We start from the raw sequence: 23,468 nt of genomic DNA, 5'->3' as shown, positions 1-23,468 counted from the left end.
AACTACTATTTTGTTTTGAAACATACCTTGCACGTCCTACAAGTACTGCAATCCAGAGATGTCACCCAATCGTATGTTTTGATTGAAATCAGAAGATTACATTAGTTTGACATGAGCTATGCCACTGTAATTATCATTAACATAAAACCTAAAGCAGATTAGCCTAGCCACTCCTCTGAGACAAAAATAATGGTAACATAGCGATGGTGCCTATGACAGGTATTATACGAATACAGTAGTACCATATCGACGATACAAAGGTTCCTAAGGCAATTGTACCATGGGGATGTCACTATGGGTATAGTACCAAGAAGAAAGTGGGGTCATCGTAATACTAAAATGGTAATACTGCAGTACCATGGTAATGATAACATGAGGATTGTATCATTGAGATTGTCTCATGGATATGATCCCACAAGTGATTTTACAATACATACGACACCATGAGAGATGGTACCATATGAATGGCACGACGAGTATGGTACACCCTGAGGACGACACTCATGGGTCCAAGTCCACACCAGAGCCTAGGAAGTATTCGCAGTCCTAGGTTGTGGTTGCTACTCAAGGTCTTGCAATCCTCCTCGTCCCCAGGGTAGGCTTCAGCAATGTAATTACAGGGCGTCCTCCTATATAATCCCAACGTCCCTCGCCTCAGAGTTCAATCCTCCTCTCCTCAGTTACTAACATGGCTGCTCCCTCGGTGAGTACACTAGGATAGTGAGTGGGATGGTTAGAAGTACATACACCATATATATTACCATAGATTTCCCTTGTAGATTTTTTTTAAGTACACTAGGATTAGTGGGGGGGTTAAAAGGACTTCAGGTGGTTAATTGAACATGAAACAAATCTATGATGTAAAACTTCGTACACTATTTGGATGAACCATAGATTAAAGATCCCTTGTAGATTTATTTTTTTTAGTACACTAGGATTAGTGCGATGGTAAAAGTACTCCAGGCGATTGATGATCATGCAACAAAAATATTACTTAAAAAACTTCTAACACTTTTATAGTAGAACAAACCATAGATTAAAGATCCCTTGTAGATGTTTTATCCTTATTAGTACACTAGGATTAGTGGGATGGTTAGAAGTACTTCAGGTGGTTAAGTGAACATACACCAAATACATTATTTACAAACTTCATACACTATTTGGATGAACCAAAGATTAAAGATCCCTTGTAGATTTATTGCCCTAATAAGTACACTAGAATTAGTGAGATGGTTAGAAGTACTCCAGGCGATTGATGATTATGCAAAAAAATATTACTTTAAAAACTTCTTACACTTTTATAGTTGAATAAACCATAGATTAAAGATCCCTTGTAGATGTATTAATTTTATCAGTACACTAGCATTAGTGGGATGGTTAGAAGTATTTATATACAGGGTGTTTTTAAAAGAATGCCGGGATTTCAAACGGTTGTTGCTCGGGGAGTATTCAATATAGTTAGACGATTTAAACGTCAAATTGAAGGGAAAAGAATAACGTTTTTTCTCATTCTTTCATACAATTCGGAATGATTTAATAAAATTCTGATTTTCATCAATCTTATATGAGCGTAAAAATGGCAAAGTCTGACGCTTAGGGTGATCAGCGGGTTTATCTGATTTCTTAACTGAATATTTTTCGACACAAACACTCTATATTTTATAGATAATATCATAAAGTGACACATTTAGGTGTGTTGAACTGAAGACTTCGTCGGGCAACCGATTTTTTCGGGCCTCTGATGCAGAATTGTCGGATTTCTTCGACTATGTCATCGTTTGTTTTTAGCCGGCCAGGTGAATGTCTTTTCAAAACACTTCGGTGCCACGAAACTCATTAAACCAGCTTCAAGTTTCGTTATCATCAAGTAGATTTAAATTTAGTTTAATTTAGCAATGGATATAAACTCTGCGAACTACAGATTACAATGTGGGCCTTCTGTTGCGCCGTAAACGTCGTACTGGCGACTGGCGTCAGGCGTATGAGTCACAATAGCAGCCTATCACCCCGCTCCTTTTTTACGCATGCAAAGGTCAAAGTTCCCTCCCTTGCTACACGGGAAACAAAACTTAGTTATTGTAGCTTCGATTTGACGTATAAAACGTTTAGTTACTTTGAATAGTATCCAAGCAATTACCTTTTAAAATCCCGGCATTCTTTTAAAAACACCCTGTATTATATACAAGCTTCATACACTATTTGGATGAACCACAGACTGAACACCCATAGAAAATTATTACCTTTATGGAATCCCCTGTAGACAATTTTAAAAGTGTGGATATTGAGCTCCACAAGAGTGGTCATTTAATTGCATTCCAACAAATGGCCATACAGCCACAATAGTTTTATTTTGGTTTAAGTAGATGATGTTCAAATAAATTTTTTCACTACACTACTGTGAAACGACCTGTTTTCGTTTCATGTTTATCACCTGCAATAATTTCTCATTACATTGTGAACTATGGAAAAAAGAATGTTTACTATCTTTTTAGGATTTTGCTGACGTAAACAAAGAATTGTTGTTGTTTCATCAATTGTTTCAATTTGCAACAGACAAAACTGTACAATCAATGTAAATATTACCTTTAAATTGAAGGCGTAACCTACAAAATTCTATGAGTTTTGTAATGTTTTTAACTGTAATAAAGACTAATATCCAATGTCTGTTTTAGTTAATAAAATAATTAGTCTTTGTAGTGTAGTGAAAAGTAACGGTCAAACAGGAGTCAAAGTTGTCATTACATATTCTAGACCATATCAAATCTTGCACTTCAAAAATGGTCTCAGATATATAATTACTCACTTGTTATGAAATATATACTATTTTGACATTATAAGAACCAAAAGGGAGCGCGAATTTCAAAAATGTACCCAACATTAAGAGATAAACATCTTACACTCATCTTTATTCATACTTGGCTAAAATGCCTACCTTCGTATGCTCGCAATTTCAGTAAAAAGTATTAAACAAACAACAAAACTTTTACTTGGTATTAGAGCTCTTAAACATAACCAACGTAAAACGCACATGAAAATTAATAGGCTTTAGTTCTTATTCAGTTACGATGGACTGAGCAGTTTACTTGCACTATCCAAATTAAATTATTACACATACTCTGTTGTTTCTCTATAATCTTTTACTATTCTTGAAAGATCAGTTACGCAAAGTGAATGTATACAAGTATAGTTAGTTTTACATATTAGCCGGACCAATTGGATGTTCATAATGATGATACCCTCAACTTTATCGTATAATTCTTTTACTTGAATAACATGTTTTACTTGTCTCGTGCCTAAATATTATCTCCCCTCTTAAACATAAAAAGGATAAACCCCTTCTATATCATAACTCCATTGCAGCTCTATCATCCTAATGGGTCAGCTGAAGTGTTATGGTGTGTCTCTGTCCGGTGTCTTGAAAGTGCGTTCTGATGTTAACTAGGGTTGTTTTACCATCTTATAATATATTACGACCAACTGGATAACTTTTTACATTCTGTCCCTGTACGTAGTATGTAGAGAACGTCTAGCTTCGGAGTTTGAGTATCGGGTTGTAATATCCATTTTGAATCCCCTTGAACAAAAAAAGGGTTTTTTAAGCTGTCTATGTGTGTTAGGGGCTGTCTGTGTGTGTGCGTGGGAGTGTACAGAGCTACAGACTTGGCATATACCTAAAGTTCGATTTGTAAGAAATTTGGAATGATTTTTCTAATCTATAGTATCCAAAAGTTTTTATTTTTTCAATTTTGATTGTTTTGTTTATTTTTTCGTAAACTCATACAATAACGGAAAATCCGATTTTTCCAAAAACTACTCGAACGATTTTGATCAGAATATGGTATATTAAGTCATTTTAGCTCCAAACGAAATGCTAACCCCAATGCTGTAAAAGTATGGTTCAAACGTTATTGTAATTTTTGTGATTTTATCCATAATCTGTCATAGTTACTCCTATAACTTACCAATAAGGGTTTTTTAAAAGGTAAAGGCATAAAGTACGCGTCAGTTTGCTTACACCGTTTATTTTGTTGTATGTTAATTCCCTATGGCATTATAACCATAGAGTGTCGTCCAAATGTGTAAATTTTAATCTAAGATAGTTAATAAACTTGAGACTTCATGAGTGCACTGTTACGTAATATGGACAAGAAACACACATGTTTCCAACATCTGCAGAGTCACAGAATACAATTGTTGTGTCACAATAATTTATTATGGAATTATTGATTATAGGACATGTAACTAAGGGTCCAATGGTAGGCTTTTTGATTGTAACGAGGGTAACCGTAAACAGAGGGCCATAGAACCGGGTGTGTCAAAAAATAATTGATCAAAAGTAAATTGGCATAACACACAAAGGTAGCTTTGTATAACATATTTTCCCTAACTTAGTAAGTTTTTCCCTACCATGGTTTCACCGCTTAACCTCTTCATGTTTTCCGTTATTTCCTTGCAGCTCTGACCACACATTGTGGCACATTTCATTTATATTTAACTAAAAGTTTTCCCTTATCTTTGTTTTAAGTTCATCTATGTTTGAGATCGGTGAGAGATACACTTAATCTACCAATTGCAATTCCTCCAAGTCACAAACCCGTTTGTGAGAAGAACATTCATTCGATTAATCATAAATTCCAAAGTGTTTAATCCCAGACCAAAATTAATGATTTTGCCTTCCAAATTACCAAAAATAAGCGTTACAAAGATTAGCCTACATTTACAAGCAAAATTAAAATAATAACATTATGAATTTTTTCATCAGTTTCAAATGCCATGGTGTATGATTCTTGTCGAGAGGGTCCCTGGAAAATCGTTGTAAACTGTGAATCCCTTAAAAATGTTAGCATGTGTGTTAATTTATCAATTATTTCTAAAATACTTTTCTGGTCCCCAGGTGTACCTTCTAGCCGCACTGGTCGTCCTAAGTCTGGCGGCCGTCTGTACAGCCCAGTTCGGACTCAGCATAGGCGTCCCTGGCTATGGTGGATACGGAGGATACGGTCAATACGGTCAAGGCTACTATGGCAACCCCGGATACGGATACGGCAATCAAGGATACTACGGTAACCAAGGATACGGCAACCAAGGATACGGCAACGGATACGGCAACCAAGGATACGGATATGGTAACCGAGGATACGGCGGCTTCTACAGAAGATGAGCTCTGCAGCAGATGTTTAACTGTGATACAACTTTTCTCGTGAATTCAGCGTTACCCTGTGTGGTTGGAGTTTGCTGAATAAATTGAGAATTCGCAAAATGTTGATGTTGTTTTGTTACCTCCTTCACAACATTAGAGTCCTTTTTACTTTTGGATACTGCAGTATAAATCCCATGGATTATAGATGAAAATCATAGATGAATGATTGATAACTCACAAAATGTGCATATTCTAAAATTACACTACATACTACACTAGCATTAGTGGGATGGTTAGAAGTATTTATATACAGGGTGTTTTTAAAAGAATGCCGGGATTTCAAACGGTTGTTGCTCGGGGAGTATTCAATATAGTTAGACGATTTAAACGTCAAATTGAAGGGAAAAGAATAACGTTTTTTCTCATTCTTTCATACAATTCGGAATGATTTAATAAAATTCTGATTTTCATCAATCTTATATGAGCGTAAAAATGGCAAAGTCTGACGCTTAGGGTGATCAGCGGGTTTATCTGATTTCTTAACTGAATATTTTTCGACACAAACACTCTATATTTTATAGATAATATCATAAAGTGACACATTTAGGTGTGTTGAACTGAAGACTTCGTCGGGCAACCGATTTTTTCGGGCCTCTGATGCAGAATTGTCGGATTTCTTCGACTATGTCATCGTTTGTTTTTAGCCGGCCAGGTGAATGTCTTTTCAAAACACTTCGGTGCCACGAAACTCATTAAACCAGCTTCAAGTTTCGTTATCATCAAGTAGATTTAAATTTAGTTTAATTTAGCAATGGATATAAACTCTGCGAACTACAGATTACAATGTGGGCCTTCTGTTGCGCCGTAAACGTCGTACTGGCGACTGGCGTCAGGCGTATGAGTCACAATAGCAGCCTATCACCCCGCTCCTTTTTTACGCATGCAAAGGTCAAAGTTCCCTCCCTTGCTACACGGGAAACAAAACTTAGTTATTGTAGCTTCGATTTGACGTATAAAACGTTTAGTTACTTTGAATAGTATCCAAGCAATTACCTTTTAAAATCCCGGCATTCTTTTAAAAACACCCTGTATTATATACAAGCTTCATACACTATTTGGATGAACCACAGACTGAACACCCATAGAAAATTATTACCTTTATGGAATCCCCTGTAGACAATTTTAAAAGTGTGGATATTGAGCTCCACAAGAGTGGTCATTTAATTGCATTCCAACAAATGGCCATACAGCCACAATAGTTTTATTTTGGTTTAAGTAGATGATGTTCAAATAAATTTTTTCACTACACTACTGTGAAACGACCTGTTTTCGTTTCATGTTTATCACCTGCAATAATTTCTCATTACATTGTGAACTATGGAAAAAAGAATGTTTACTATCTTTTTAGGATTTTGCTGACGTAAACAAAGAATTGTTGTTGTTTCATCAATTGTTTCAATTTGCAACAGACAAAACTGTACAATCAATGTAAATATTACCTTTAAATTGAAGGCGTAACCTACAAAATTCTATGAGTTTTGTAATGTTTTTAACTGTAATAAAGACTAATATCCAATGTCTGTTTTAGTTAATAAAATAATTAGTCTTTGTAGTGTAGTGAAAAGTAACGGTCAAACAGGAGTCAAAGTTGTCATTACATATTCTAGACCATATCAAATCTTGCACTTCAAAAATGGTCTCAGATATATAATTACTCACTTGTTATGAAATATATACTATTTTGACATTATAAGAACCAAAAGGGAGCGCGAATTTCAAAAATGTACCCAACATTAAGAGATAAACATCTTACACTCATCTTTATTCATACTTGGCTAAAATGCCTACCTTCGTATGCTCGCAATTTCAGTAAAAAGTATTAAACAAACAACAAAACTTTTACTTGGTATTAGAGCTCTTAAACATAACCAACGTAAAACGCACATGAAAATTAATAGGCTTTAGTTCTTATTCAGTTACGATGGACTGAGCAGTTTACTTGCACTATCCAAATTAAATTATTACACATACTCTGTTGTTTCTCTATAATCTTTTACTATTCTTGAAAGATCAGTTACGCAAAGTGAATGTATACAAGTATAGTTAGTTTTACATATTAGCCGGACCAATTGGATGTTCATAATGATGATACCCTCAACTTTATCGTATAATTCTTTTACTTGAATAACATGTTTTACTTGTCTCGTGCCTAAATATTATCTCCCCTCTTAAACATAAAAAGGATAAACCCCTTCTATATCATAACTCCATTGCAGCTCTATCATCCTAATGGGTCAGCTGAAGTGTTATGGTGTGTCTCTGTCCGGTGTCTTGAAAGTGCGTTCTGATGTTAACTAGGGTTATTTTACCATCTTATAATATATTACGACCAACTGGATAACTTTTTACATTCTGTCCCTGTACGTAGTATGTAGAGAACATCTAGCTTCGGAGTTTGATTATTGGGTTGTAATATCCATTTTGGGTCCCCTTGAGCCCAAAAAAGGGTTTTTTAAGCTGTCTATGTGTGTTAGGGGCTGTCTATGTGTGTGCGTGGGAGTGTACAGAGATACAGACTCGGCATATAGCTAAAGTTCAATTCGTATGAAATTTGTAATGATTTTTCTAATCCATAGTATCTTAGAGTTTTTCATTTCTTTAAATTTTGATTTTTTTAGCGATTTTTCCATAAACTCATACAATAACGGAAAATCCGATTTTTCCAAAAACTACTCGAACGATTTTGATCAGAATATGGTATATTAAGTCATTTTAGCTCCAAAACGAAATGCTAACCCCAATGCTGTAAAAGTATGGTTCAAACGTTATTGTAATTTTTGTGATTTTATCCATAATCTGTCATAGTTACTCCCATAACTTACCAATAAGGGGGTTTTAAAAGGCAAAGGCATAAAGTATGTGTCAGTTTGCTTCCACAGTTTATTTTGTTTTATGTTAAATTCTCTATGGCATTATAACCATAGAGTGTCGTCCAAACGTGTAAATTTTAATCTAAGATAGTTGATTAACTTGAGACTTCATGAGTGCACTGGTTACGTAATATGGACAAGAAATACACATGTTTCCTACAACTGCAGAGTCACAGAATACAATTGTTGTGTCACAATAATTTATTATGGAATTAGCAACTAAGGGTTCAATGGTAGGCTTTTTGATTGTAACGAGGGTATAACCGTAAAAAGAGGGCCATAGAACCGGGTGTCTAAACAAATAATTGATCAATAGTATACTGGCATAACACACTAAGGTAGCTTTATATAAAATATTTTCCCTAACTTTCTAAGTTTTCCCCTACCATGGTTTCATCGCTTAACCTCTACATGTCCTCCGTTATTTCATTGAAGAAAGTCAACTCGGTGTTCCAGCTCTGACCACACATTGTGGCGCATTTCATTTATATTTATCTAAAAGTTTTCCCTTATCTTTGTTTTAAGTTCATTTACGTTTGAGATCGGTGAGGGATACACTTAATCTACCAATTGCAATTCCTCCAAGTCACAAACACGTTTGTGAGAAGAACATTATGATTAATCATAAATTCCAAGGTATTTAAAGGGTTATTTAAAGGGAAGGTTATTTAAAAAAAATAGCAAAACGGCCATTGGTGACCTGCATGTTCATAGGATACACTACCAACCACTTAGCTAAAAGATTCGCCCAATCCGATGATTTCGAGGTGTATGTCTAAACCAAGGATTATGAACACCTCACTATGCCCCAGTGGTTGTAGTATATCGCTACAAACACACAGGTCACCAATTATTTGCCACACAGGACGGGATTCGAACCCGAGCAGACGAATGCCACTGGCCAAGTGACACACGCCCTAGCCTTCTCGGCTATCTGTGCTTGAAGACTGGGGAGTCAAAACCCGGTATTTAAGCTGTCACCACCGATTGCGAACAGATGGCGCTGCAGATAGTTGTTCAATGCGTTACTAGGTAGCAGCACCAGCTAGTCACGGACTATTTAGATGCAATCTTTTAGTTTTAGTAGTAGTAAATGTGTTCCCGAGACTTTGCTGCAAAACATTAGTTTCCCTAAAATTGCTATATTACAATAACCTCGTCCAACTAAATCAGGGTTAAATTCGATATTACATTGTAAACTATATGTCTTTTGATTTTGTGAGATTTCGGTTTCAAATAATGCTATCAGAACATAAAAATTTATAGGAAAACCAGGAAAATTACTACAAAAACTAAGTTTTATTTGATGTTTACTACAAATACCGGGATTTATCTTTCTTATATATTTTCTTATTGTGTTATTATTCAAAATTAGCCTAATTAATAAAATAGTGACAACATGACAGTTAAAATTCAACAACGGGTAATGGAATTAAAAGGCAAACAAAAAAGTCTTACAAAATATGAATTATTGGCCTAGCACTGAAAGGGTTAAAAGAATGCCGGGATTTCAAACGGTTGTTGCTCGGGGAGTATTCAATATAGTTAGACGATTTAAACGTCAAATTGAAGGGAAAAGAATAACGTTTTTTCTCATTCTTTCATACAATTCGGAATGATTTAATAAAATTCTGATTTTCATCAATCTTATATGAGCGTAAAAATGGCAAAGTCTGACGCTTAGGGTGATCAGCGGGTTTATCTGATTTCTTAACTGAATATTTTTCGACACAAACACTCTATATTTTATAGATAATATCATAAAGTGACACATTTAGGTGTGTTGAACTGAAGACTTCGTCGGGCAACCGATTTTTTCGGGCCTCTGATGCAGAATTGTCGGATTTCTTCGACTATGTCATCGTTTGTTTTTAGCCGGCCAGGTGAATGTCTTTTCAAAACACTTCGGTGCCACGAAACTCATTAAACCAGCTTCAAGTTTCGTTATCATCAAGTAGATTTAAATTTAGTTTAATTTAGCAATGGATATAAACTCTGCGAACTACAGATTACAATGTGGGCCTTCTGTTGCGCCGTAAACGTCGTACTGGCGACTGGCGTCAGGCGTATGAGTCACAATAGCAGCCTATCACCCCGCTCCTTTTTTACGCATGCAAAGGTCAAAGTTCCCTCCCTTGCTACACGGGAAACAAAACTTAGTTATTGTAGCTTCGATTTGACGTATAAAACGTTTAGTTACTTTGAATAGTATCCAAGCAATTACCTTTTAAAATCCCGGCATTCTTTTAAAAACACCCTGTATTATATACAAGCTTCATACACTATTTGGATGAACCACAGACTGAACACCCATAGAAAATTATTACCTTTATGGAATCCCCTGTAGACAATTTTAAAAGTGTGGATATTGAGCTCCACAAGAGTGGTCATTTAATTGCATTCCAACAAATGGCCATACAGCCACAATAGTTTTATTTTGGTTTAAGTAGATGATGTTCAAATAAATTTTTTCACTACACTACTGTGAAACGACCTGTTTTCGTTTCATGTTTATCACCTGCAATAATTTCTCATTACATTGTGAACTATGGAAAAAAGAATGTTTACTATCTTTTTAGGATTTTGCTGACGTAAACAAAGAATTGTTGTTGTTTCATCAATTGTTTCAATTTGCAACAGACAAAACTGTACAATCAATGTAAATATTACCTTTAAATTGAAGGCGTAACCTACAAAATTCTATGAGTTTTGTAATGTTTTTAACTGTAATAAAGACTAATATCCAATGTCTGTTTTAGTTAATAAAATAATTAGTCTTTGTAGTGTAGTGAAAAGTAACGGTCAAACAGGAGTCAAAGTTGTCATTACATATTCTAGACCATATCAAATCTTGCACTTCAAAAATGGTCTCAGATATATAATTACTCACTTGTTATGAAATATATACTATTTTGACATTATAAGAACCAAAAGGGAGCGCGAATTTCAAAAATGTACCCAACATTAAGAGATAAACATCTTACACTCATCTTTATTCATACTTGGCTAAAATGCCTACCTTCGTATGCTCGCAATTTCAGTAAAAAGTATTAAACAAACAACAAAACTTTTACTTGGTATTAGAGCTCTTAAACATAACCAACGTAAAACGCACATGAAAATTAATAGGCTTTAGTTCTTATTCAGTTACGATGGACTGAGCAGTTTACTTGCACTATCCAAATTAAATTATTACACATACTCTGTTGTTTCTCTATAATCTTTTACTATTCTTGAAAGATCAGTTACGCAAAGTGAATGTATACAAGTATAGTTAGTTTTACATATTAGCCGGACCAATTGGATGTTCATAATGATGATACCCTCAACTTTATCGTATAATTCTTTTACTTGAATAACATGTTTTACTTGTCTCGTGCCTAAATATTATCTCCCCTCTTAAACATAAAAAGGATAAACCCCTTCTATATCATAACTCCATTGCAGCTCTATCATCCTAATGGGTCAGCTGAAGTGTTATGGTGTGTCTCTGTCCGGTGTCTTGAAAGTGCGTTCTGATGTTAACTAGGGTTATTTTACCATCTTATAATATATTACGACCAACTGGATAACTTTTTACATTCTGTCCCTGTACGTAGTATGTAGAGAACATCTAGCTTCGGAGTTTGATTATTGGGTTGTAATATCCATTTTGGGTCCCCTTGAGCCCAAAAAAGGGTTTTTTAAGCTGTCTATGTGTGTTAGGGGCTGTCTATGTGTGTGCGTGGGAGTGTACAGAGATACAGACTCGGCATATAGCTAAAGTTCAATTCGTATGAAATTTGTAATGATTTTTCTAATCCATAGTATCTTAGAGTTTTTCATTTCTTTAAATTTTGATTTTTTTAGCGATTTTTCCATAAACTCATACAATAACGGAAAATCCGATTTTTCCAAAAACTACTCGAACGATTTTGATCAGAATATGGTATATTAAGTCATTTTAGCTCCAAAACGAAATGCTAACCCCAATGCTGTAAAAGTATGGTTCAAACGTTATTGTAATTTTTGTGATTTTATCCATAATCTGTCATAGTTACTCCCATAACTTACCAATAAGGGGGTTTTAAAAGGCAAAGGCATAAAGTATGTGTCAGTTTGCTTCCACAGTTTATTTTGTTTTATGTTAAATTCTCTATGGCATTATAACCATAGAGTGTCGTCCAAACGTGTAAATTTTAATCTAAGATAGTTGATTAACTTGAGACTTCATGAGTGCACTGGTTACGTAATATGGACAAGAAATACACATGTTTCCTACAACTGCAGAGTCACAGAATACAATTGTTGTGTCACAATAATTTATTATGGAATTAGCAACTAAGGGTTCAATGGTAGGCTTTTTGATTGTAACGAGGGTATAACCGTAAAAAGAGGGCCATAGAACCGGGTGTCTAAACAAATAATTGATCAATAGTATACTGGCATAACACACTAAGGTAGCTTTATATAAAATATTTTCCCTAACTTTCTAAGTTTTCCCCTACCATGGTTTCATCGCTTAACCTCTACATGTCCTCCGTTATTTCATTGAAGAAAGTCAACTCGGTGTTCCAGCTCTGACCACACATTGTGGCGCATTTCATTTATATTTATCTAAAAGTTTTCCCTTATCTTTGTTTTAAGTTCATTTACGTTTGAGATCGGTGAGGGATACACTTAATCTACCAATTGCAATTCCTCCAAGTCACAAACACGTTTGTGAGAAGAACATTATGATTAATCATAAATTCCAAGGTATTTAATCCCAGACCAAAATTAATGATTTTGCCTTCCATATTACCAAAAATAAGCGTTACAAAGATTAGCCTACATTTACAAGCAAAATTAAAATAATAACATTATGATTTTTTTCATCAGTTTCAAATGCCATGGTGTATGATTCTTGTCGACAGGGTTCCTGGAAAATTGTTGTAAACTGTGAACCCCTTAAAAATGTTAGCATGTGTGTGAATTTATCAATTATTTCTAAAAATACTTTTCTGGTCCCCAGGTGTACCTTCTAGCCGCACTGGTCGTCCTAAGTCTGGTGGCCGTCTGTACAGCACAGTTCGGACTCAGCATAGGCGTCCCTGGCTATGGTGGATACGGAGGATACAATCAATACGGTCAAGGCTACTACGGCAACCCCGGATACGGATACGGCAACCAAGGATACTACGGTAACCAAGGATATGGCAACCAAGGATATGGCAACGGATACGGCAACCAAGGATACGGATATGGTAACCGAGGATACGGTGGCTTCTACAGAAGATGAGCTCCGCAGCAGATGTTTAACTGTGATACAACTTTTCTCTTGGATTCAGTGTTACCCTATGTGGTTGGAGTTTGCTGAATAAATTGAGAATTCGCAAAATGTTGATGTTGTTTTGTTACCTCTTTCACAGCATTAGAGTCCTTTTGACTTTTGGATACTGCAGTAGAAATCCCATCTGTATAGATCAGTTGTAATTTGTTTGAAATAAAAACATAGATGAATGTCCCACTCACAAAATGTACATATTCCAAAATTATGTATATATATTTTTTGACGTAAATATGTTATTGTTATCAAGGATTTGTCCTTTTATTCTTACCTGGTAAAGAAGTTGGCGTAATCGACAGAAATCAGTAATTTAGATCAGAACACTCTGTCGGTGGCTTACTTCTACTACGACCATTTTTATTAAAAAAACCGGAGATGACTTTAACAAGGGGGTGGAATGTCTAGTCTATAATAAGATATTAGTAGTTGTAACTGTGCACCAAACGTGCTGCATTAGAATGTAAGGAAGAGATAAATGTCCAAATATTTAAAAGAAACTGTGGTTTTGTTAACTAGCAGGTCCTAAATGCGACAAAAAAACAAGTATTTTCTTTCGTATATTTTTACAACCCGTTTCTGTGATTTATTTAGGCCAGCTTATTGCCAGTTGTAAACTGTCTGAATACAAAAATAATGTTAAAGTTAAAGTTGTCTCACTTTTGCCATATAATTCTAGTGTAAACCTGATGGATGTATACTAATAATCCAAAACGCAAATGAAGAATATGAATATAATGAAAATTGAAAGCCGAATATAATGATTCCTGGTCCAGTGTTCAACCATTAAAAAGTGCTAAACATTTGTAACGACTGAGAGCCAACTTCCTATTCAAATAGTGCAATTTAAATTATTTGAAGAAAAAAGTAGTAGGCCTTACATGTGGGAAGGTTACATTAGGAATTACATGTAGGAATTACATTAAAGGGAAGGTTATTTAAAAAAAATAGCAAAACGGCCATTGGTGACCTGCATGTTCATAGGATACACTACCAACCACTTAGCTAAAAGATTCGCCCAATCCGATGATTTCGAGGTGTATGTCTAAACCAAGGATTATGAACACCTCACTATGCCCCAGTGGTTGTAGTATATCGCTACAAACACACAGGTCACCAATTATTTGCCACACAGGACGGGATTCGAACCCGAGCAGACGAATGCCACTGGCCAAGTGACACACGCCCTAGCCTTCTCGGCTATCTGTGCTTGAAGACTGGGGAGTCAAAACCCGGTATTTAAGCTGTCACCACCGATTGCGAACAGATGGCGCTGCAGATAGTTGTTCAATGCGTTACTAGGTAGCAGCACCAGCTAGTCACGGACTATTTAGATGCAATCTTTTAGTTTTAGTAGTAGTAAATGTGTTCCCGAGACTTTGCTGCAAAACATTAGTTTCCCTAAAATTGCTATATTACAATAACCTCGTCCAACTAAATCAGGGTTAAATTCGATATTACATTGTAAACTATATGTCTTTTGATTTTGTGAGATTTCGGTTTCAAATAATGCTATCAGAACATAAAAATTTATAGGAAAACCAGGAAAATTACTACAAAAACTAAGTTTTATTTGATGTTTACTACAAATACCGGGATTTATCTTTCTTATATATTTTCTTATTGTGTTATTATTCAAAATTAGCCTAATTAATAAAATAGTGACAACATGACAGTTAAAATTCAACAACGGGTAATGGAATTAAAAGGCAAACAAAAAAGTCTTACAAAATATGAATTATTGGCCTAGCACTGAAAGGGTTAAAAGAATGCCGGGATTTCAAACGGTTGTTGCTCGGGGAGTATTCAATATAGTTAGACGATTTAAACGTCAAATTGAAGGGAAAAGAATAACGTTTTTTCTCATTCTTTCATACAATTCGGAATGATTTAATAAAATTCTGATTTTCATCAATCTTATATGAGCGTAAAAATGGCAAAGTCTGACGCTTAGGGTGATCAGCGGGTTTATCTGATTTCTTAACTGAATATTTTTCGACACAAACACTCTATATTTTATAGATAATATCATAAAGTGACACATTTAGGTGTGTTGAACTGAAGACTTCGTCGGGCAACCGATTTTTTCGGGCCTCTGATGCAGAATTGTCGGATTTCTTCGACTATGTCATCGTTTGTTTTTAGCCGGCCAGGTGAATGTCTTTTCAAAACACTTCGGTGCCACGAAACTCATTAAACCAGCTTCAAGTTTCGTTATCATCAAGTAGATTTAAATTTAGTTTAATTTAGCAATGGATATAAACTCTGCGAACTACAGATTACAATGTGGGCCTTCTGTTGCGCCGTAAACGTCGTACTGGCGACTGGCGTCAGGCGTATGAGTCACAATAGCAGCCTATCACCCCGCTCCTTTTTTACGCATGCAAAGGTCAAAGTTCCCTCCCTTGCTACACGGGAAACAAAACTTAGTTATTGTAGCTTCGATTTGACGTATAAAACGTTTAGTTACTTTGAATAGTATCCAAGCAATTACCTTTTAAAATCCCGGCATTCTTTTAAAAACACCCTGTATTATATACAAGCTTCATACACTATTTGGATGAACCACAGACTGAACACCCATAGAAAATTATTACCTTTATGGAATCCCCTGTAGACAATTTTAAAAGTGTGGATATTGAGCTCCACAAGAGTGGTCATTTAATTGCATTCCAACAAATGGCCATACAGCCACAATAGTTTTATTTTGGTTTAAGTAGATGATGTTCAAATAAATTTTTTCACTACACTACTGTGAAACGACCTGTTTTCGTTTCATGTTTATCACCTGCAATAATTTCTCATTACATTGTGAACTATGGAAAAAAGAATGTTTACTATCTTTTTAGGATTTTGCTGACGTAAACAAAGAATTGTTGTTGTTTCATCAATTGTTTCAATTTGCAACAGACAAAACTGTACAATCAATGTAAATATTACCTTTAAATTGAAGGCGTAACCTACAAAATTCTATGAGTTTTGTAATGTTTTTAACTGTAATAAAGACTAATATCCAATGTCTGTTTTAGTTAATAAAATAATTAGTCTTTGTAGTGTAGTGAAAAGTAACGGTCAAACAGGAGTCAAAGTTGTCATTACATATTCTAGACCATATCAAATCTTGCACTTCAAAAATGGTCTCAGATATATAATTACTCACTTGTTATGAAATATATACTATTTTGACATTATAAGAACCAAAAGGGAGCGCGAATTTCAAAAATGTACCCAACATTAAGAGATAAACATCTTACACTCATCTTTATTCATACTTGGCTAAAATGCCTACCTTCGTATGCTCGCAATTTCAGTAAAAAGTATTAAACAAACAACAAAACTTTTACTTGGTATTAGAGCTCTTAAACATAACCAACGTAAAACGCACATGAAAATTAATAGGCTTTAGTTCTTATTCAGTTACGATGGACTGAGCAGTTTACTTGCACTATCCAAATTAAATTATTACACATACTCTGTTGTTTCTCTATAATCTTTTACTATTCTTGAAAGATCAGTTACGCAAAGTGAATGTATACAAGTATAGTTAGTTTTACATATTAGCCGGACCAATTGGATGTTCATAATGATGATACCCTCAACTTTATCGTATAATTCTTTTACTTGAATAACATGTTTTACTTGTCTCGTGCCTAAATATTATCTCCCCTCTTAAACATAAAAAGGATAAACCCCTTCTATATCATAACTCCATTGCAGCTCTATCATCCTAATGGGTCAGCTGAAGTGTTATGGTGTGTCTCTGTCCGGTGTCTTGAAAGTGCGTTCTGATGTTAACTAGGGTTATTTTACCATCTTATAATATATTACGACCAACTGGATAACTTTTTACATTCTGTCCCTGTACGTAGTATGTAGAGAACATCTAGCTTCGGAGTTTGATTATTGGGTTGTAATATCCATTTTGGGTCCCCTTGAGCCCAAAAAAGGGTTTTTTAAGCTGTCTATGTGTGTTAGGGGCTGTCTGTGTGTGTGCGTGGGAGTGTACAGAGATACAGACTCGGCATATAGCTAAAGTTCAATTCGTATGAAATTTGTAATGATTTTTCTAATCCATAGTATCTTAGAGTTTTTCATTTCTTTAAATTTTGATTTTTTTAGCGATTTTTCCATAAACTCATACAATAACGGAAAATCCGATTTTTCCAAAAACTACTCGAACGATTTTGATCAGAATATGGTATATTAAGTCATTTTAGCTCCAAAACGAAATGCTAACCCCAATGCTGTAAAAGTATGGTTCAAACGTTATTGTAATTTTTGTGATTTTATCCATAATCTGTCATAGTTACTCCCATAACTTACCAATAAGGGGGTTTTAAAAGGCAAAGGCATAAAGTATGTGTCAGTTTGCTTCCACAGTTTATTTTGTTTTATGTTAAATTCTCTATGGCATTATAACCATAGAGTGTCGTCCAAACGTGTAAATTTTAATCTAAGATAGTTGATTAACTTGAGACTTCATGAGTGCACTGGTTACGTAATATGGACAAGAAATACACATGTTTCCTACAACTGCAGAGTCACAGAATACAATTGTTGTGTCACAATAATTTATTATGGAATTAGCAACTAAGGGTTCAATGGTAGGCTTTTTGATTGTAACGAGGGTATAACCGTAAAAAGAGGGCCATAGAACCGGGTGTCTAAACAAATAATTGATCAATAGTATACTGGCATAACACACTAAGGTAGCTTTATATAAAATATTTTCCCTAACTTTCTAAGTTTTCCCCTACCATGGTTTCATCGCTTAACCTCTACATGTCCTCCGTTATTTCATTGAAGAAAGTCAACTCGGTGTTCCAGCTCTGACCACACATTGTGGCGCATTTCATTTATATTTATCTAAAAGTTTTCCCTTATCTTTGTTTTAAGTTCATTTACGTTTGAGATCGGTGAGGGATACACTTAATCTACCAATTGCAATTCCTCCAAGTCACAAACACGTTTGTGAGAAGAACATTATGATTAATCATAAATTCCAAGGTATTTAATCCCAGACCAAAATTAATGATTTTGCCTTCCATATTACCAAAAATAAGCGTTACAAAGATTAGCCTACATTTACAAGCAAAATTAAAATAATAACATTATGATTTTTTTCATCAGTTTCAAATGCCATGGTGTATGATTCTTGTCGACAGGGTTCCTGGAAAATTGTTGTAAACTGTGAACCCCTTAAAAATGTTAGCATGTGTGTGAATTTATCAATTATTTCTAAAAATACTTTTCTGGTCCCCAGGTGTACCTTCTAGCCGCACTGGTCGTCCTAAGTCTGGTGGCCGTCTGTACAGCACAGTTCGGACTCAGCATAGGCGTCCCTGGCTATGGTGGATACGGAGGATACAATCAATACGGTCAAGGCTACTACGGCAACCCCGGATACGGATACGGCAACCAAGGATACTACGGTAACCAAGGATATGGCAACCAAGGATATGGCAACGGATACGGCAACCAAGGATACGGATATGGTAACCGAGGATACGGTGGCTTCTACAGAAGATGAGCTCCGCAGCAGATGTTTAACTGTGATACAACTTTTCTCTTGGATTCAGTGTTACCCTATGTGGTTGGAGTTTGCTGAATAAATTGAGAATTCGCAAAATGTTGATGTTGTTTTGTTACCTCTTTCACAGCATTAGAGTCCTTTTGACTTTTGGATACTGCAGTAGAAATCCCATCTGTATAGATCAGTTGTAATTTGTTTGAAATAAAAACATAGATGAATGTCCCACTCACAAAATGTACATATTCCAAAATTATGTATATATATTTTTTGACGTAAATATGTTATTGTTATCAAGGATTTGTCCTTTTATTCTTACCTGGTAAAGAAGTTGGCGTAATCGACAGAAATCAGTAATTTAGATCAGAACACTCTGTCGGTGGCTTACTTCTACTACGACCATTTTTATTAAAAAAACCGGAGATGACTTTAACAAGGGGGTGGAATGTCTAGTCTATAATAAGATATTAGTAGTTGTAACTGTGCACCAAACGTGCTGCATTAGAATGTAAGGAAGAGATAAATGTCCAAATATTTAAAAGAAACTGTGGTTTTGTTAACTAGCAGGTCCTAAATGCGACAAAAAAACAAGTATTTTCTTTCGTATATTTTTACAACCCGTTTCTGTGATTTATTTAGGCCAGCTTATTGCCAGTTGTAAACTGTCTGAATACAAAAATAATGTTAAAGTTAAAGTTGTCTCACTTTTGCCATATAATTCTAGTGTAAACCTGATGGATGTATACTAATAATCCAAAACGCAAATGAAGAATATGAATATAATGAAAATTGAAAGCCGAATATAATGATTCCTGGTCCAGTGTTCAACCATTAAAAAGTGCTAAACATTTGTAACGACTGAGAGCCAACTTCCTATTCAAATAGTGCAATTTAAATTATTTGAAGAAAAAAGTAGTAGGCCTACTCCTGTAGGTTTTACGATATTTTGAGGGTTATAAAGCTGAGCCCCAAGCTAAAATCTAGTCGTGAATTAAACTACAGGCCATTCTGATATGTAATATTTTTTTATCTAAACTAAAGCTCTATCAGTTCTGGAGAATAATTTTAATCACAAACAAGCATTAACAGTTTCACTTAAAGAATAGTTACAAAACACACAAATAAAAATGAGTGATTCGGGTTACAAGGTACTTAAACATTACGCTATATTCCAAAAGATGTTAGGGACCCAAGACAAAATTGGTTTTTGGGAGTGCACCTGTTGCAGCCTACCTGGTTGTGAACAAAGAAAATGCAGTGGTCCCTGAAAGCTACTTGACGAGGGAATTCACCGAAAATAAACACGCTAAACGTGCAAATATTTCTTACTAATAGCAATATAAAAATGGCACTCTATAAATGGAATGTCCAAAATAAATTTGCTTTCATAAACTATTTCAATTAGCTTATCAAAAAATGTTATACTGTATAATAATGGTAAACATTACTAGAAGAGTAACTTTATTATGTTTCGGTTTTACTTTCATCTTAAAAGTGGAAATTAAACTGCTAAAACACATGATAATAAAATGCAAATATAAAGGTGCATGTTACGATTTAGTCTGAAGAAACAATTTGCAAACCATAGTTACAAAAAATATTTCTTTCAGACGGAACCAAAAGTAGTTTAATCTTATTTAATTGGCTTATCCTGACATTGTGATTATGCAAACATAAAGTAAATCTAACAAATCTACAAAATGAAAACGTAGTATCCCAACCAAAACATGAATACAAATCTAAATATATAAAGATAATCAAAATAGCATTACATAATATTCACGGTTAGCTCATCGGACAATCCTAAACATGGGTTTAAAGCTGTTTTGGCAAAGCAAAACAGAAAAAAAGAAGTGTAAAAGCACTACAAGTTGATGGAACCCATTAATTTGCTTTCGGAAGAGCTTTCCGGTTCGGATAAGGAGGTGATGAGGAGTGGTTGGCCTTGAAAACAACCACAAATGACCAGTTTTGTGGGTAAATCGTGACGTTGTTTTGCCCAAAATTTTATTATCTAACACCTGCATCAGCAGTGGTGAACAATAGAAATGTTTTTATCCATATAAGGGAATGGTTGGTTTACATTACGTGATTTGTAGTATTTTACATGATTTTGGTTAACAACGTGTATAAAACATAAAAATCAATATTCTTACAGTTATCAATATTCAATCAATTTTCTACAGCTTTTATCCCGATTTATACTGAAGAATACTAGTCATATGGTAAATCAGTTAAAATCAAGTAGTTTTACCACCTTATTTAAAATAATATTTACATTTTAAATACGTTAGAATTGACAAACAATTTTTAGTCATTCACAATTTCGTATTCTTAATGAAACCATAAAAATCCTGTTCTAAATGCACTACTAAAAAACTATAACACTACAGCACGAACACACCACGCTCCATAGTATCATGAAAAAAAAATGTCTGTTGAATGTATCCGTAATATTAAATTAAACCATCATCACTTAAATTTGAATCTTAGTTTTGACTTTAATACAATTAACATTCCAACTCAAGGTAAAAGTTGTAGCGAGTAAAAACAAATAATAAAGTTTAGTTGAGCCTCCGACACTGCTGCTGTTTAATACTGATTTCTGTCAGATACACTAGTTTACTTATTGTAAACTATAGCATTATTCATACCGCTATTAAGGCATCGAAAACCAAAGGAAAATAGATCCTGACGAGATTTCACACTTGAAATGGCTCAATTGACAATTCGATATAAATAAAATGTTCTAAAGCTGTGTAGATGGGGTTAATTTGTCTTCAGGATGAAGCTGAGACACATTGGGTATTAGAGGATTTATGTTTATGTACTAACTAAATACTATTTCAAAAGTAGAACAGCAGTAAAGCAGTATAAAAGTAGGGGGTAACCTTTGGACTACTTTGGTCTTCTGCTAGGAAGCAAGGGACTTAAGCACACTATGCTAGTGATGTGACACAATTTTATCCGACAACGAAAGTGTTATTAAGTTTGGCCGTGGAGACCTTACTCTGTTGGACTAAGACAAGTTCTATTTATGAAATTATCTCACATCTTAGATATTAACCTTGCTCCAGTCTACCATCCGGGTGATTCTAATGTCTAAACAATAGAGAAGTTAACAATAGACCTGACCAGGATTGCTATAGCACCTGCAGGTTACGGATTGTATCACCTCTCATAATGTCTTCATTGTTATTCTTGAACTGGTAAACTCCATCCTGTTCAATATGCAACTGCAAATCGAGATCGACATGTATTAGTCATATGTATGGTCAAAACCCATAAAATTTAAACGTGAACTTTGCTGTTATTCTTTAAATGATCCCCCATATTAAATTTGCACAGTGTGATGTACTGTCTTTAGCCGAACTTTGTTTTATCTATTGTGTTTAGGAAGAAATAGTGTTAAAATTGAGAAAGGGGAAAGCCCTTGAGGGAAAAGGAGAATGAGGGACCCAATAATGAAAATAAAATATCGCGCTTTTTAGTTGGCTACTTATAAAAATAGTATAATGCAATTAATTCTCAATGAGCGGTATTTAATCAACCTCACAAAGGCCTTCTAAGTTTCAAAGCAACTTCTTGTCAGACCCGTAAAGTGTGCTGCGTATTTACTTTGAAGGGATAGGCGTCACCGAATTATTCGTTTGGCGAATGCATGTGGCAGTCGTAAGGTAGGTATCTGAATGTTATCTTAGGTAAATTAATTATCCAAGAAAATTAATTTCTGTTTATTTTCTTAACAGTGTTGATGAGGGAATTGCCCACAGCACAAACAGTTTTTTGTAAAAATTAACGTATTACGTAGAATATATTTTCCAACTTTATTGATCCTACCAAATTAGGGACGATTATTGTGCTTTGATTACGATGTACATTTATGTAAGTTATTTTGTGTGTTTTTTTAATATTTGCCTAAGAGAGGTAAAAAAGATTTTTATCTGTTTGGCACATTTCACATCCGATTTTCTGTACAGGAAACAGAGACGCTAAAATAAATGTTTCACATCAAACATTTTAGTATTAAAAAAGTGCATAACATTTAGAAATCAAACTGGCTGTAATTATATGACAAGAAAAGAAGATACATTAGGCCTATTTCTACATTAACACTCTCTAGCTGATACATTTTGTCAAAGCCAGGAAGCCACCCAACACATAACGATAATTTTGTATTCCAATTTATTTGACACAGAGTAGCAAACTATTTTTATAGTTTAAGAGTAATATATTTTTGTCACAATTTAATGTAATTGATATTTCTATGTATTTGTTATTGTATAGTTTTTTCACTTGATGTTTTGCGACTCGGTCCCTGCACTCAAGCTTTGCTTTGAGGGGCCTAATTTCAGATTATTTAATGTAAAAAATTGTATGTAATGATTCTATTTCTGAATAAATTGAATTTAATTTAAAGTCCTAACCATAGCCAGGTAAATTTATAACAAATTCTTAGATTTTGTCTCCACAGTATCCTAGTATTAAACCAAAACTGATTAATTATTCATCGTCAAGAAAATACAAACAAGCACATTTTAGATCTTTTGATTGTTTGAAGTG

At 34.6% G+C, this 23,468-nt stretch overlaps 3 protein-coding genes across 3 annotated transcripts; all 3 read left to right on the top strand.

Annotated features, from left to right (window-relative positions):
- The first annotated feature begins 621 nt into the window (after positions 1–621).
- Positions 622–5,253, top strand: LOC128997310 (keratin-associated protein 19-2-like). Its single transcript, XM_054422943.1, has 2 exons — positions 622–703; positions 4,895–5,253. The coding sequence occupies exons 1-2, from the start codon at positions 689–691 to the stop codon at positions 5,159–5,161; spliced, it is 282 nt and encodes a 93-aa protein (XP_054278918.1). The 5' UTR covers positions 622–688; the 3' UTR covers positions 5,162–5,253.
- Positions 5,254–11,530: 6,277 nt separating this feature from the next.
- Positions 11,531–13,330, top strand: LOC128997433 (keratin-associated protein 19-2-like). Its single transcript, XM_054423071.1, has 2 exons — positions 11,531–11,578; positions 13,064–13,330. The coding sequence occupies exons 1-2, from the start codon at positions 11,531–11,533 to the stop codon at positions 13,328–13,330; spliced, it is 315 nt and encodes a 104-aa protein (XP_054279046.1).
- Positions 13,331–18,626: 5,296 nt separating this feature from the next.
- On the top strand, positions 18,627–19,004 carry LOC128997432 (keratin-associated protein 19-2-like; the record flags this gene model as incomplete). Its single annotated transcript, XM_054423070.1, has 1 exon — positions 18,627–19,004. A coding segment is annotated over one exon (279 nt), but the record flags the coding sequence as incomplete, so codon positions are not given.
- Between the last annotated feature and the right edge of the window lie 4,464 nt (positions 19,005–23,468).

Source organism: Macrosteles quadrilineatus, unplaced genomic scaffold (genome assembly GCF_028750875.1).
Source record: "Macrosteles quadrilineatus isolate MER2022 unplaced genomic scaffold, UCM_ALF_1.0 Scaffold_6__1_contigs__length_79288215, whole genome shotgun sequence".
Lineage (NCBI taxonomy): Eukaryota > Metazoa > Arthropoda > Insecta > Hemiptera > Cicadellidae > Macrosteles > Macrosteles quadrilineatus.
The sequence above is the reverse complement of the archived record's forward strand: the minus strand, read 5'-3'. Positions and strand labels throughout refer to the sequence as shown.

Bases quoted from the DNA above. Each gene is read 5' to 3' on its own strand.
- LOC128997433 (XM_054423071.1), top strand. From the start codon at position 11,531: ATGGGTCAGCTGAAGTGTTATGGTGTGTCTCTGTCCGGTGTCTTGAAA. The intron at 11,579-13,063 runs GTGCGTTCTGAT...TCTGGTCCCCAG, and splicing joins CTCTGTCCGGTGTCTTGAAA to GTGTACCTTCTAGCCGCACT.